At 40.3% G+C, this 14,847-nt stretch overlaps 1 protein-coding gene across 3 annotated transcripts in view; it reads right to left on the bottom strand.

Annotated features, from left to right (window-relative positions):
* Positions 1-14,847, bottom strand: part of pex14 (peroxisomal biogenesis factor 14) — a 49,474-nt gene that overhangs the window by 13,072 nt on the left and 21,555 nt on the right. For all 3 annotated transcript variants that reach the window (XM_020929820.2, XM_020929821.2, XM_055166175.1), the window contains exons 3-6: positions 13,884-13,968; positions 7,354-7,479; positions 4,726-4,811; positions 3,187-3,289 (exon numbers count right to left, since the gene is read on the bottom strand). In XM_020929820.2, coding sequence (XP_020785479.1) covers positions 3,187-3,289; positions 4,726-4,811; positions 7,354-7,479; positions 13,884-13,968 — 400 coding nt within the window. The remainder of the gene's footprint in view (positions 1-3,186; positions 3,290-4,725; positions 4,812-7,353; positions 7,480-13,883; positions 13,969-14,847) is intronic.

A 14,847-nucleotide genomic window follows, 5' to 3' on the forward strand; every position in this document is an offset into this window, starting at 1 on the left:
GCTCATTTGGGAGGAGGCTGCCAGACAAAATGTCCCTCCTAATCCTAATAAATATTGTTCTTTTTCCATTGACTTTGAAGATTGAATTAGTTCAAGTGTTGGTGTTGGGTGAGGGTGTATGATTTCAAATAACACCAGGCGCAGTTTGTTGTTGCCCCCTGCTTCCAGTCACCCGTGTATTACCAAACAATGCATTAAGTTTCCCCGAGCTGATTATATTACAGAAAACCAATAAACATTCATATAAATCATGGGCGTGTAAAGTGTTAAATCAAGCCTAATAGGATTAACATCAACAGATATTGTGGCGGTCCACTGCTGGGGTTGTCAGGCCAGTGGTTAAAAGCCCAAGCTGCAGTCGGCTAGTCTCCAAGAAAAAAAAAGGTGGTTCCCTTATTAACGGAGATTAGGACAAAAAAGACAGTCAGAGAAGGGCTCGAGGCTCAGTTTCTTTTGAAAAAACATCAGAGAGAAAAAAATCATGTTTAAAGAATATCTTAGTGACACCTGTGTTTAACCGGGTGGAGTTATATCAATAGGAGGAGCGTTTGATCCTCTCATGCGAGCACAATCCGACAAAATACGAGTTTGAGCAGGACCAAAGTGAAAAAAAAAGCAAACAGTTTAAGTTTGTGATCATAAGTGTGACCAACCGCTATGAAGACGGCCATAAAACTAAAATACTGGGGCTGTCCGTGCTTACAAAGGTGTTACTATGATAGGGTGCACTTACTAAACCCAAAGCTGCCCTATTAGTGTCCGATTCTGCCTCGCCACATAACGGCTTCTCCAGATGTGCAGGTCAGCCAGCCCAGCCAGCCGGTAAAGCTGTGCCCGCTGGATTACCATTGGCACCGCTTCTTTACAGCACCTCAGCCAAAACAGCTCATGGTCCAACTCTTTTCATGTCCCTCTGCAAACTTCACTCCTTTGTAGTCTCCACACACTTGACAAAAATGCATAAAGTTATCAGAGAAATGAAGCCAAGAATAATGTAGTGTCTTTTGGCTCAGCTTGAATCAAGGACAAGTTTGAAACTGTGTTGAAAATGCGACCTGCAGCTGCTACTGTATTGTGTATTCAGTAAATGATTCAGTAAATACCTCGATATAATGTACACTACATATGTCCAGGCCTGTCTGCTGTCTTTAACGGCCAGCTGGTCAGCAATATGGCTCAGTGTGTCCAAACAGCCCCACAATTCTATTAGTCTGGGAAAGGCTGAAGTACTTCCAAGATCCATTCATTAATTGTCTATGTGAAGTTGTAGGCAAATCATAATGGGAGTCAAGGCCCCGAGCTCCTGAGCCGCTGGACTGGCGAGAGTCTAATGTAGTCCCCCATTCACCTCATTGGGTCCGGCACTAGAGAAATACATGAACTTTAACAAAAGGGGGTTCAAGCAATTGGCAGCGGTGAGGCGGACGAGCGCTATTACAGAGGAGAGAGAGAGAGAGGGAAGACAAAGGCAAATCTGAGGGAGAAACTCTCAGTGTAATTGCAACCCCTCTCCCCAACTGTTAACTACAACAGTCATTAACTACAATAGCAGCTTGGCCACTGCAGTCATAGCAAATTAGTTCGCAACATTGGCTGAAGAATAGGACCGTATTTTTTACAGGAGGTATAAAGTGTAGAAAACCTGCCACCAAACAAAGCATGGGTTGTGCTTTGGCAAGTGTCCAAAAAGCAGGAACACGAAAGGGCAGTGCGATACAGGGAGGAAATGTGTTTGCATAGTTGGTAAAAATGACCATAAAAGAGCACATATTTGTTAAACAGATTTAGGGTGGCACACCTCGCACGCAATGCCACACTCTCTGCTCGACACCGATCTGAAAAGAATGGCCTGGGTGTGCCCGCAGATGAAATGATACCAGTCGTATTTTTATTGTTATTCAATTGTCACAAAGTTGGACCAGGATATCAGCTTTAAAATCAAACACAAATTTGTTTACTTTTGTAGAGCTGAACAGGATATGACGAACTTGGAAAATATGACTATGTTTGTAATGGCTACTGAGAATAGTAATACAGATATAATCTAATAAAGGCATGCTAACAACAGATGACACCACATATCCTACATCAAAAAGTCATATCATCAATCAATTGTACATTATTTTGTCGAAAGATATTTTATCAATCTGACAAACACCAACCTTAATAGTACTGTTTTTTCAAAGTAATGCTTTCTATTATTAAGTGTTTAAAAGAACACTAAAACAAGAGCACTTGTAATGTTGTAGTATTCATACAGTTTTAGAGTCAAGATAATTAAATATTGATTAGAGTAATCAATTTACTACTCAAATTAATACATGATTGATGATGAAATGTCTAAATATTGAACACATTAATACTGAACACATTTATTCACAGATGGAGGAAAATAGTCATTGTAATTTTAATGTCATTTTCCACCAAACGTCATCAGAGCAACTTAATTAAAATAAAAAGCATAGCACTTTTACAACATCAGGAGCAAACCAGAGAGTAGAGGTTGCCTGCTTTGTAATGGGCTCAAATTATCAAATAGTGAAGAGTGTCTTTCAGGTGAAAACACACTTGAGCTCGTCACTGCTGCTAACGAGACCAAACTTTGTGAGATGCCTCTCTCATTTACGCCTCCCTGGATTTTTAATTATCCTGACGACGAAAGCATCCCTCTCTCCTGTAGCTTGACAGCCAGGTTGAGATTCCTCACCTGTCCAACATGGGAGCCGCACCTGTCACTGTACACTTAATCACACTAGGGCCAGTGCTGAGCCCAGACAACACGCAGTGCCGCTATGCTAACACACACAGACCTATACATGCATGTACACACTCAAATTAAAATGAACTTTCTCGCCACCTATGGGGAGAAGGCTGTAGATGATGACAGAGGTTTGGATGGGGGTGAGACTGTCGAGGGGGAGACAGATGGGAGGGGGCGAGAGTGGATGAGGCGAGAGGAAGAAAAGTTGTCATTTCCCAACTCCTCATTAATATTCGGAGGTTAAGAGCTTTTCAGCGAAACGTAATTAATTGAGCCCGAGCCTGACAGTAAACAAGCAATTTCAAATTAAAGCGAAATGACAGCGGCGTCATTTGTTAAAAACGTGCGGGGCCCCCGATTTTGGCGACAGATAAATGAGGGAAAATGTTAAGGAGGGAGAAAGTGATGAAGATATTAATCTTCACCTGTCTGTGTCAGCGTGCCACTCATCGCCGCAATGTTGTTCTCCATCCGCTGCAGATGCTTCTTGTCCTCTCGGCTGCCCATAATGAGGGGAAGGATGTATTTCTGCAATTAAAAACAAGCCACAGTGTTTCAGTCTCTGGAGGAAGAGACAAGGCCACCTACACCACACAGCGATGCATGGTCAAAGACACTGTCTACTATAGTCTGACTGTGCTTATGGGAATAATGAACTGTTATATATAATGGACAAGAAACACATTACTTCATTTTTCAAAGTGAAAATTTTTTGATTTGTTGATTTTGCTGGTAAAGCTCCTGGAAAATCAGTTTGTATAAAACAGATTCAGAGTAATTTGTAAATACGATGATGTAAGCCACTATCTAAGACCAGAATAAAAAGTGTAGTTGTTGATTAACAATTGTTCACACAGGGAACGAACCATCAAAAACTGTATATGCTGCTCTTTATATTTAAAAAATGATACCAGTTAGCATAGCTTGCTGCCAGGGTTTCTTTCCAATCCAGGTGCCAACTGGCCACACTAGCGCGAGTAATAAACACTTTTTAGAGAAAAAGATTAAATGAGTGTCAACACGTGGTAATTAATAAGTGTGCTGCTGTGAGTGTGGTGTTTACAAGGCGCTGCAGAACGTAAATAAAGTATGGGCAGAAGCTCGGGCATATGGTGCGACTGGCGCCACGCTACAGTGACATGACAGCAACCTGTGCAGTCCCGCTGGGGAAGCACCTCCCAGGATACACAGGAGAGCCTGAGGACTGGTTCAATGTGGTTTTGTCAATAAAGAGCATGAGGAGACAAGGATAAGGGCCCTAAATGTGCATGTCTTTTGAAAGGCCATGTAAGAAGAATGAAATATCGGAACATAACAGGATCTGAAGAGGAGCCAATATGTGGCACAGGGTCAGATGGGCATCTGCATGTACATGACAGACACTCACTTACACAGAGAGGTGAGCAGCTTGTCATCCACACCAACACCAGTGCACCAGCCCGAGTCCTGCTCTAAGAGGAGAGTAATGGCTTCCACATGCCACTCAGACTACTACTAACAACCACTATGGGATTAATGTCAGCGAGGACAAGGGGCCCATGAGCTCCTGTTCAAGGGCTGCTAAGCCTGATAAAAACCAGGCGATTATTTTTAGATGGGCCCACGTCAAAAATGAGCATGTGTGCTGTGTGAGCAACTATATTTTGTAAAAGAGGGAAAATATATAACAGAGCAGCAGGAGGAGGAGAAAGTTTAAAAGGAGGGCTTCAAATGAGCTCATGCTTTGACGTAAAGCAGGAGCTTTAATAACAAGGCCCCAGTGATGTTACATACTGCGCAGGCAACATCATTCATCATAAACTGATGTACTAGCAAAGCCCACCAATTTAAAATGTACTATCAGGGAGAGGCAGACGTGACAGATCTTAGGATGCGCCGCATAATGTGTGTGATAAATTTAAGAGAAAAATTAACAGTTAAAATGAAAGCTCACTACAGTTACGACAGAGAGGTATATGACTTACTTTGTAGAGCTGATGAAAGCCAAAGGCGATGCCCACCATGATGACCGTGAGCGCACCATAGTCCCTCCATCTGTAGCCTCTAGGAACTGACATTTGAAAAGTAAAATTATTAAGTAAAATTATGAGTTCAATACAAAACTATCCACACTAGAATATAACCTTTGAAGTGTAAGATTAGAAGATGAACTATATAACTTTTTAACTTTTCTGGTGAGGGGTGTGCCACTCTCTTGTCTCCAAGGAGATGTTATTGCTTTGACTGGAATTTTGGACAGTATGACATTAACCTTGTCTATCAACGCAGAGATAAGCAGGTAACGCCACCTGTCCAAGTTAAGGTCAGGCCTGTGGAGAGGCGAGCCTGCTCACAGTAAGATGAAAATACATATGAATTAATAAATGCAAATAGATATCTTGCCATATCTCCAAACTGTTACATAGTGCACCTTTAAAGGTAGATACCAAAGTGGGAAATGTCCCTCAACTGTATAAGTAATGTGGTGAATATTGTTGTATATTGTTTTTAAAAAATCTTTCTTTTAAAAAAAAGCATTTGTCTTGCCTACATTTTCTATATGATTCACTGTGGTGTTTTTAAATGCAGAAAGTCAACTGTTCCTGGCATGTGCATTTTTTAATGCACGTGACAGTTTAGCTGAGTGACAGATCAAATGAAAGTGTGTCATTGTTCTGGCTGTCATCTGGGTAGGCCAACTGTCTGTCAAGGTGGAAATTCCCCACATAAGATGCATTCAACTGAAAATGTCACTAAACAACAAACCGCTTTGAAGAAATTATAGCTGTTTTGCCTTTATTTACTTTAGTGCAGCCTAAATGAAAAGGAAATTATCAGAGGCTTGTCCACTGAAGTACATCATTGATATTCTATTATAGCTCTGATTTCACCTAATGGGCTCAGTAGATTCAAGTAAGTAAACTGGATTGATTTGTAGCTTACCACTTGCATGATTTGACATGCAAATCAAACAGGATACACTGTCAGACTGGACTTTATGCTGCGTTTTCAAGGTGAATGCCGTATTATTCCCCTGCACATTTTTCATGGCTGCTGCTGCATCTAGAGGTGAACTTGTAACCTTTACTATCGAAAATTTTGAATCATTTTCCCCCACATCCATATGGTAACCACATAAATTTGGGTCCTCATCAACATTACAGCTGCAATAGCCTGCCTCCTATCCCAGAATGCTTTTGAAAGGCCTGGGAGTCCTTGGAGAGGGTTGACCCTGAACCAGACTGCCTGCATCACGGGGGTCTTGCCGTGCTCTCTAGCCTCTTTAGGACCTCTCATTCTGCCTCCATCGCCGCTTTTTCCCCTCTTCCACTTCCACTCTGCCATCTTCCTTTTTTATTTGGTCACTTAAGCCGTTGGAACTGTGGTCTCCATCCCCCGTTTTTCCAATCTCCTCTCAAATTTATTGGGTTCAGTGGAGGCCTTCCTGTCCTTCTAGCGCGTGAAAATAGAGATCAGAGTATCCATTACTTGGACAGAGATGGATGCGGGTCCCCGTGCACCGTCCCCATAACAAGGACATCAAAGGGAGGTAGCCCCCTCTTTTCGGCGTGACCCCCCATACAAGACTCCTCACACTCACCTCATTATGCAGCTCCCTTATAGCCGTTTTGATATAAAACCCCCACTATGGACAGAGAGCCGCTAGTCTCCCCTAACTACATGGCCATCCCATCAACATCACTTTCATTACAAAACATGAGATGCCGAGGGAGTCAAGGACAGTGTGGTAATAAATGAGGGTGGAATACATCTGGAATCATTGTCATATAGGTTAAGCATTACGCCGGACTTCATTCTGCATTGGTAAATCAGTGGACAGCACTCATAACCTCCTGAGGTAATAAAGATACTGGTGCCGTGGAAAGGTCCTGCCAGGGTGGAGCCCTCACTGACAAGATGGCAGAGGAACACTTGAACAGACTAGAGCTCAGGTCACTGCACTTTGAGGGAAATCTGGGAGAACACCAAGTAGTGAGCACATGCTGCGAAGTACTTTAGTATACGTCAAGTCAGATCTTGATCAAGACATGCAATATGATACGGACATTTAGTTAGTATCAGGGATGGGACAAGTTCTAGGCCACAAGATCTCACAAAATAAAACTGCCACAAGATTGTGCATACATGTGAAAAATTATCTTGTGGGATTTTTTTTTTTTTATGTCTTTACATTTAGTTTGGAAAAAAGCACCAGTGACTTACAGTTTGAGAAGGCATAGTACATAAAAAGTTGACTGAACTGAACAATTCATTCATTATGTAAAAAATCTTATCTTGTCTAGTCTATATGTAGGCTAAAGCTTTGCAGTTTAACAGCAACTTTTGAATGGTGTTGACAAGTAGAAATGTTTGAAATAAAAGACATAAATTAAGGAATTTATTGAATAAACCTTCAAACCTGTTCTTTCATTCACTCTGGGGCTAACTGGGGCTGTGACAGAATGGAAACTAATATTTGACCACCCAGTGACCACTGAAATTAATCACTGTTGTATGTATTTACTAGTGGCAGTATTTATGGTCCCATTTCTAAATAGGTTTACAAAAGGAAGTGGCTACAGGTAAAAGTTAATCCTGTGATAAGCACTCACTGGGTGGTCCTGGGACCAGGTGGGCTGCAGGTATAGGATACGCAGGTCCCACAGGGCTCAGCGGTAGGACCTCCTCTGTGCTGCCGGAGCGCTGCAAAGCCAACTCCACCTCCACATCCGTCAGGCCTGAACCAAAAGAAGCACATAGAAGATATTAGAGACCACAGAAGGGACCGTGTTAATGGAATGGACCGAATGGCTCTTTGCTCTACGATATTACACGCTTAAATACTTCCCAAGTTCCTCGCAAACCTTCAAACTACAACTTGGTGGAACTATGTCTAATCTCCATTCAATTTTCCCTCTTCTCAAAAACGCATTTTAATTTTATAATTCAGAAATCCCACGGAGGGCTTCTGTTTCAGGGACATCCATCAAAGGGAGATAGTGTGGAGCACTTGGTACAATGAAATCTGAAACTCACCGAACCTATTAACGGCCACCAAAGGCACAGAAAATAACAGTCTGACCAATTCTGCAGTTATATTTCCCATGTGGAGATTTCATACACCCCAGACAGCCAAAATGCATTATTTTAATTTCTTCATTGTAATGTAAATGTATTACATAATTTTGCAAATGCCAATATAATTTAATCTTCAGATCTTTTTAATGATTTTAGTGATGATTAAATTGCAAAGGGCTCCCTGATGGAGAGTCAGAGGGGAGGAGGAGAAAAAATCTAATATGAACATCTCCTTTTGTTGCAAGAAAGGATTTTATTTCAGGCACCATATGCCGCTATTGCTGTGGGTCTCATCTTTTAATAAGCACCGTAGTCTAAACAAAGAAAGAACAATTAAAACTTCTACGACATAATTTGAATAAAAACTATTAAACAACAAATGAAGTATCAGTACAAGTAATATATTTAGTATAAGCTTAATAACTTTGCTCTTTATAAGAACAATATTGCTTCGGTAAGCGTAGATACCATTGCCTGCCCGACTACCTTCTTATTGACAGAAAATCCCTGTGAAACACAACCTTTTACTTGACTTACTCCCCTGGGATCCAGAGAATTTATAAAAGCTTAGAAAAGAGCTTCCACTTTCCTATGACAGACTAACAGGAAAAGTGTGCAGTGTTTTTAGTGATAGCTCTTAGGTTTTATTAATAGTAACAGCAGAAAATGACTGACATTTAAAGAAGTAAACACACACAAGTCAAGACATAGCAGAGCAACATGTTTACATAAATATGTTAAGCAGTAGTTACATATATATGAAAGCAATCACTAGTCATGGCACTCTTTGCATCAGCATCAAGCCTGGACAATTGGAAGCTGCTGAATGATATCCAATGTAAACCTACTTAAAGATCTTTGAGGATCTACTCTATTCTAAAGCATTTGGTGTTGGTTATAGTAGTTTTATCAGGAAGGGCATCTCATCAATATGCGAATCAATATGCAAATCACAAAGTGCAGAGGCAGCACAATTTTGTCTCAGTATTTTAGTGGTAAAATTATTACAGTGAAAGAAGATAGAAAAAGTTGTTATGATTAAAGCAAACTGCCTCACAATCCCATCTTGATTACCTGAATGTACAAATAAATACCCCTTTACCTTTTCCTTAATAGCTGTCTAAAGCATAAAGAAAGTCTTTGATAATTTACCACAAATCTCACGCCAACTGGAGGTGCCTCCGTCACCTATTTAAAAGCTCGGGGGACTTCAAATGGCCATGAAAATGGTTGAATAATTGAAGGAAACTATTGGCCAGCCCCAAGTCTAGAGCAGGTCCTGAGTGCCAGGAAGTGGTGAGCGCCATGTGCTGAGTTTGTGCAGTCCGACTCACTGTCAAATAAGCAATAATGTGTCCCTGGACTCCGGCTCCATCTGACCACAGCAGACTGCATGGTGGCAGACTATTGAGTGAGACACAGGGATCTCAGATTCTCCCAATGCAAAGAAATAAAAACATGCTTCAGGTTTTCTCCTTTCACCTTGAAATCTGTTGGCTTTTTCAAACTCCACTTCTGGGCCTGTGCGGAGCTTAATGTATGTACATCTAAATGAATGTTAGCATCTTTGATGTTATTTATGCAACAAATGAAAGGGTTTTTATCTTGTAGCACAAACAAAACACATGGAAATACCACACTAAAGCTGTTTCTAGTTAAATTACAGCTCCCCAAGTTGTTGTAGTCTCTGATCTGTTTATTGTTGAGGGGAAGACAACAGTAAATGAAAGCGCCCTTAGATCCACACGCACTGGGAGCAAGGTGACAGTGAGTTTTACATATAAAAGGAAAAAGACAAAAAAGGATTTGAAAATGTATTATCTGTTCCCAAACCTGTGGAATGACCCTCGGACCCCCATTTCACATCGACCTGGGGGAGATGATTTTTTAAAAACATAAATTACACCTAATGACGACACCATAAAAAAGCACAATAATGGAAAGCTATTCTGTATTTCATTATACTGTATTATTTGGTGCACCTGATACACGCGGGGCCTGTTTATGAGTCACCGTATTAGCAGATGCTCAGCCAAAGCATTTGCTTTGACCTTGCCATTCTCATTGGGGCATGAAATTACGGTGCTGGCACCTCGATATTACAGCTATAAATACTGTAAACTGCATATCTGGGCTACGTTTTCTATTGTCTTTCAACATAAACCTGATCGGTATTTATTTAAAGGAAAACCCATTGCTCGTCATGTTATTTACAGCTCTATTTTCACCGCCTCATATTCTCTCAGCTTTTTTTAAAGGGCAAAGACGCAGCAAGGCCCACACATTAAATCCATTTCTCTGTTTCTGGCACTTCTGGACTTTATGGGTCAAGACCTAGGCCGGACAGCCAATTATAAAAATTGCTTACTAAAATATTTGAGGCGGTAAAAGGTGAATGCCATTTTCCCTGTCCTCCAAGGCCTGAATTATCAAAGTGCCCTTGACTGAAAATGACTTACATTTTGAATATCATATTTGGAAAAAGAGTAAGGAATAGGTCAGAAATAAATGAGGGTCAATGGTTTATTAAGAAGTAAGTGCAACTTGTTTTTGACGACCCTGATTGTCCACATTGTTTGCCCCAGGACAACTGCAGTGCTAAATAATGACCACTCTCATACACTATTCATTTATGTATTAAAAAGGGGGACTCTGCTCTCATTTCCCTGCTTTATTACCTACTTGTACTCATGACAAAGTAGGCAAGGCCTCGGCTAGGTGGCGCCGTAGAGTAATTTATAACCACATCAATTTCTTTACCTTCTCCACAGGCCTTGGTCATTGTCATTTTTGTCCGGGAGGTGAGTGGCATAACCCCACTTACAAACTGCATCCTATTAATATGTGGGATGATGAAGCCTTTCCTTACCTTCGGAGCAGCTATGGTAATGGTCCTACAGCCTACCTGTGTTCGGATGACCCTCGACCGCTGGCCCTCTGCTCAGGGTGAAAGCTATTAGCATTATTTATTCAACTCAACTCGGACAGCATAAAAAAGGGATCAGTCATGAGGATATTTATGTCTATGAGAAAGCACTGTGTCTCTTTGACATGCTGATTTTACTTATAAAGCAGACTGTCAAACCACTCACCATTCTGTGTATCTATGTCTTTCTAGAAAACACAGGTGACTTTCATGTTTGGTGGCATAAGTTCTTCTAGGTTTTACTCATGCAAAAAGGACATTTGGTATAAAAGTTCATTTCTAAATGACATCAAAAGTCATTGCCTGTGGATAACTGTCAGTAAAAGTCTTTAAAATATAAAACAAAAGTCTGCTCAACATTTTAACTGTTATAAGACTGTCACCAAATGAGTCCTGCATAGCTAAGCATTCACATGGTTTTGTAGTATTGTTTAGACATACATGTATATAATAAAAAGTCACCTAAAAGCAGTGTTCATTCTGGGGAGGTGGTGTTTCACACTGCTGTCAGGTTTGGAGTCACGGTCAAACTGACACGCAGCACTGTAAAATGCTGTTGACTTAGCACTGAGAATTGGATTTTTTGGTAATTATGTGAGTAACTGCTAATTGTCTGCGCTAAATGGTACTGCCAAAATGGCGCTCTTTAGTTGTTACATCTGCTAATTGTAGAGGACATAGATGGCACAATTCACTAAATGAATGTGCCGCACATTATATTTCACTCAAACTCAATAAAATTTACTTGATCTTGGAACTGACGAGTAAAACTAAATTGCTTCAAGATGGCTGCCTGACAACTTAAATGCACTTCATTTCCTTGGTCTGGTGAAAAAAAAGGCTTGAATAGAGATTCATATTAAGCCTGAGCGTTGAAGTTTCAACATTTGAGCCAGTTTATTCAACAAGCACAGAAGGGCAGCTCAAAATATTAGACTGCATAATTGCCAATTCATACCCTGAAATTGACAGTTGAAGGAAAACAGAAAATTATATTTTTCAATGAATATTGAAATAAACCAGGCTATTAAGATCTCTTTGGAAAACAGGCGGTGCAGCTAGAGAGCCATCCTTCAGTGCAGATTAGGGCACAAATGTGCAGTGGAATAATATGCACAGGCGAGATTATTGTGTAAAGATCCTGCAACATGCAATCAAAGTGGGCCCTATTTTCCCCTTCATCAGCTGTCCAGCATAAACACTGCAGCAAGAGGAATCCAATTTAAATTCCACTCCACCGGGAGATGGTATTGTTTTATTTTATGTGTGCTTTGACATTTCTGGCTGTTAATACAGAGTCAAATCCTGCAGTATTTACATAAATATGACATTAAACTGTATTAGAAATTAAGACGGACACATTTGCTGCAGCAGCAGAGGGAGGGAGCGTGTGATTGAGTTTCTGGGTCAAAAGGTTGAGAGGGCTATATAGGCCTAGTAAAAAAAATAAGGAAATCGTTATGAGGATTTCATCCTATGGAGCAAAGCTTATGAAAAAAAACACAGAAAAAATGTGTCCTGCCCCAAGAGACTGAACAAACACACCAAATCAAAACAAAACAAAATTAAACTAAACTAAACAAAAGAGCATGTTTTGTGACAACTGTTTTTATATGGAACATAAGTAAACTAACATTCATGCTCAATATTATTTTGTACAACTATTTGATACCTATACATTGGTTTATATAAAAATTTTAGTTTGTTGTAACTTATGGCTAAACAACTATCTTAAAAAAATAAAATAAAAAATATATAATATAATATAATATATATATATATATATATATATATATATATATATATATATATATATATATATATATATACACACATAGACACACACACATACACCCCAGTGTCTAATGTACATGTATCTGAAGGACAGCATGGTGTGAGAGCTGTAGATTCATTGTGTAGGTTTGTGCTGAGCAGTGCAGCCTATACAGTCTTTCATGGAGTGTATTCTATTTAAATGTGATTCAAAGTCAAAAGTTATATTGCAGAGTGCTACTCAAAAGTACTCTGTGCTTGGTGTTTCATTGCTCTATTTTCTCTCATCTTTAGCCTCTCTCTTCCTGAGATCAATGCCTTTATGCAAATCCAGGCTTCTTGTTTAGATCTACAGTGGAACCGACTTTCCAAAATAAATCTGCATTAAGGCGTCATACATATTTCATGGGCGCAAAGTGCAGTAAGACTCTGTTTTAGAGGCTGAGCTCAGTGGGAGTTTTTAAACAAAGCACAAACTTAAAACTAAAATGGTGTAACCCGACATCATGTACTATTGATGAGTAAATTTTGACCAATCATAAACAGGCTTTTGTTGTCAATAATGAGAAAAAAGAGCAATTTAAAGGGAGTCATTGGAGACGCGTGTAGTAGCAGCCGGCAGCCATGGATTTGGTGTCAGGTTACGGCGGGCAGTCATCAGCTTTTAGGCTCACTTTTCACTGTTTGGCTTCTCTAATGCTATGGCAAACTCCCAGAGCACTCACAGCACCCATACAGTCCCATAAGTAAAGAACTGCTCTATAAAAGTACTGAGTTTAAGTGAGGTGAGGGCTATAGGCTGAGTCAAAGATTACATGGCAAATCTGTGCGCATTTCCACTCAGCTAGTCATATTGAACTGACTTAAATGAGTTCAAAGCAATAAAGCCTTTTTGCAAGTTTTATTGGGCAAACAATATTCAGGCCTTGTGTCAGAAATAATCTCAATGAATTGCAAAGAAATTGAAGAGCCAGCAAACGATTTCTGGCTGCCTGGAAAAACCTTTGTGCGTCACGCCTCAAATTTATGATAACAGTTAAATTAAGTAAAAGGGTTAAAACGCTGGAAGGCAATATTGATAATTCCATTGAAAATGCAGAGAGAGTTTGTCAATATTAATTTGCCTGAACCCAAAGGAGCATCCCGACTGGTTTGTCATTTATTCACAGTGGCTGAATCATGCTCTCCCAAGCTCAAATCGACCCTGTTGCCTTCCCCTGGGGGTGAAAAGCGACAGCCGTGACCTATGACCTTTTACACAAAAAATCGGACATTGGCAGCGCACATCTCACGGCGCAACATCAGCATATGGATTTTAACATTAGCCGCAACTGGTATATATCAAAAACTAATCAAATCTCTCACCTTTTTTCTTGAGGAAGGCTTTCCGTGTTGCCAAGGGACTCTGACGTACTTTCGGGTTCTGGAGAAATTTCACAGCGGTGGTAATCTGCGCAGAAAGAGAGATGTGATTTAATTCATCATAATGAGATAATGTGTGAGATAGAAGCTTGCAGCAAAGTGGGGCTTTCAACTCGAGCAAACAACAGTCTAGACCTTCTTTAAGAAAATGGTTCGTTATGAAAAAATAAATGGATTTCATAGTTGCTTCTAAGCCCCTTTACACCCCAGCTCGCAGTATAGTGGAGACCACACCTGACCACTTTCCAGCTAAATGTGGGGAATGACCAAATCAGCAGTTATAAAATTAGCCCATCAGGAGTGCTGGACAAATGGAGGATGGAGCTTAATTCGCTATTAGACTCTTAAAGACAAACTTCCATTCTTAAGTGCACACTGGGAGAAAATCTATACTTAATGCAGAGGTGATCATTTGGATCTAATAACTTGAGAATCCTAGGCTGAAAAGTTCTGTAATTCTTCCAGTTAAAAACCTGGCGTGATCGAATCAGCCAAGCCGGGATGTTGTAATGACTTGAAACGTTAATGCACCAGAACGTTAAATAGCATCAGAACAGCAGTCGTTTTAAGTGCACCGCGTTCATCGATTCTATTATGTTTTCCTTCGAGATGCACCTTAATTTTCCACCCCAGTATGCATTTCCAAGAATAAGAGGAGGTTGGAAAAAAGTCCTCTTCAAATGGCATTAAAACATAAATTTGCAGAGGGCGCCTTGAAGTGGCGCCGCTTAAAATAGATAAATATGGAAGATCGCGGAGAATGGGGGAAAGGCGCTGGAGGAGGGGTATAGATGACTTATTATCGCACCTGTGGTCCCCGTGATTCAATTGTAAAAGTCATCCCTGTAATAGGTTGAAAGGTTTTGATTACTCTTCTTTTCTCTTAGTGTTGAAAGATACAAAGTGA

Source organism: Boleophthalmus pectinirostris, unplaced genomic scaffold (assembly GCF_026225935.1).
Source record: "Boleophthalmus pectinirostris isolate CB_2022bp ecotype Guang Dong unplaced genomic scaffold, ASM2622593v1 HiC_scaffold_8, whole genome shotgun sequence".
Lineage (NCBI taxonomy): Eukaryota > Metazoa > Chordata > Actinopteri > Gobiiformes > Gobiidae > Boleophthalmus > Boleophthalmus pectinirostris.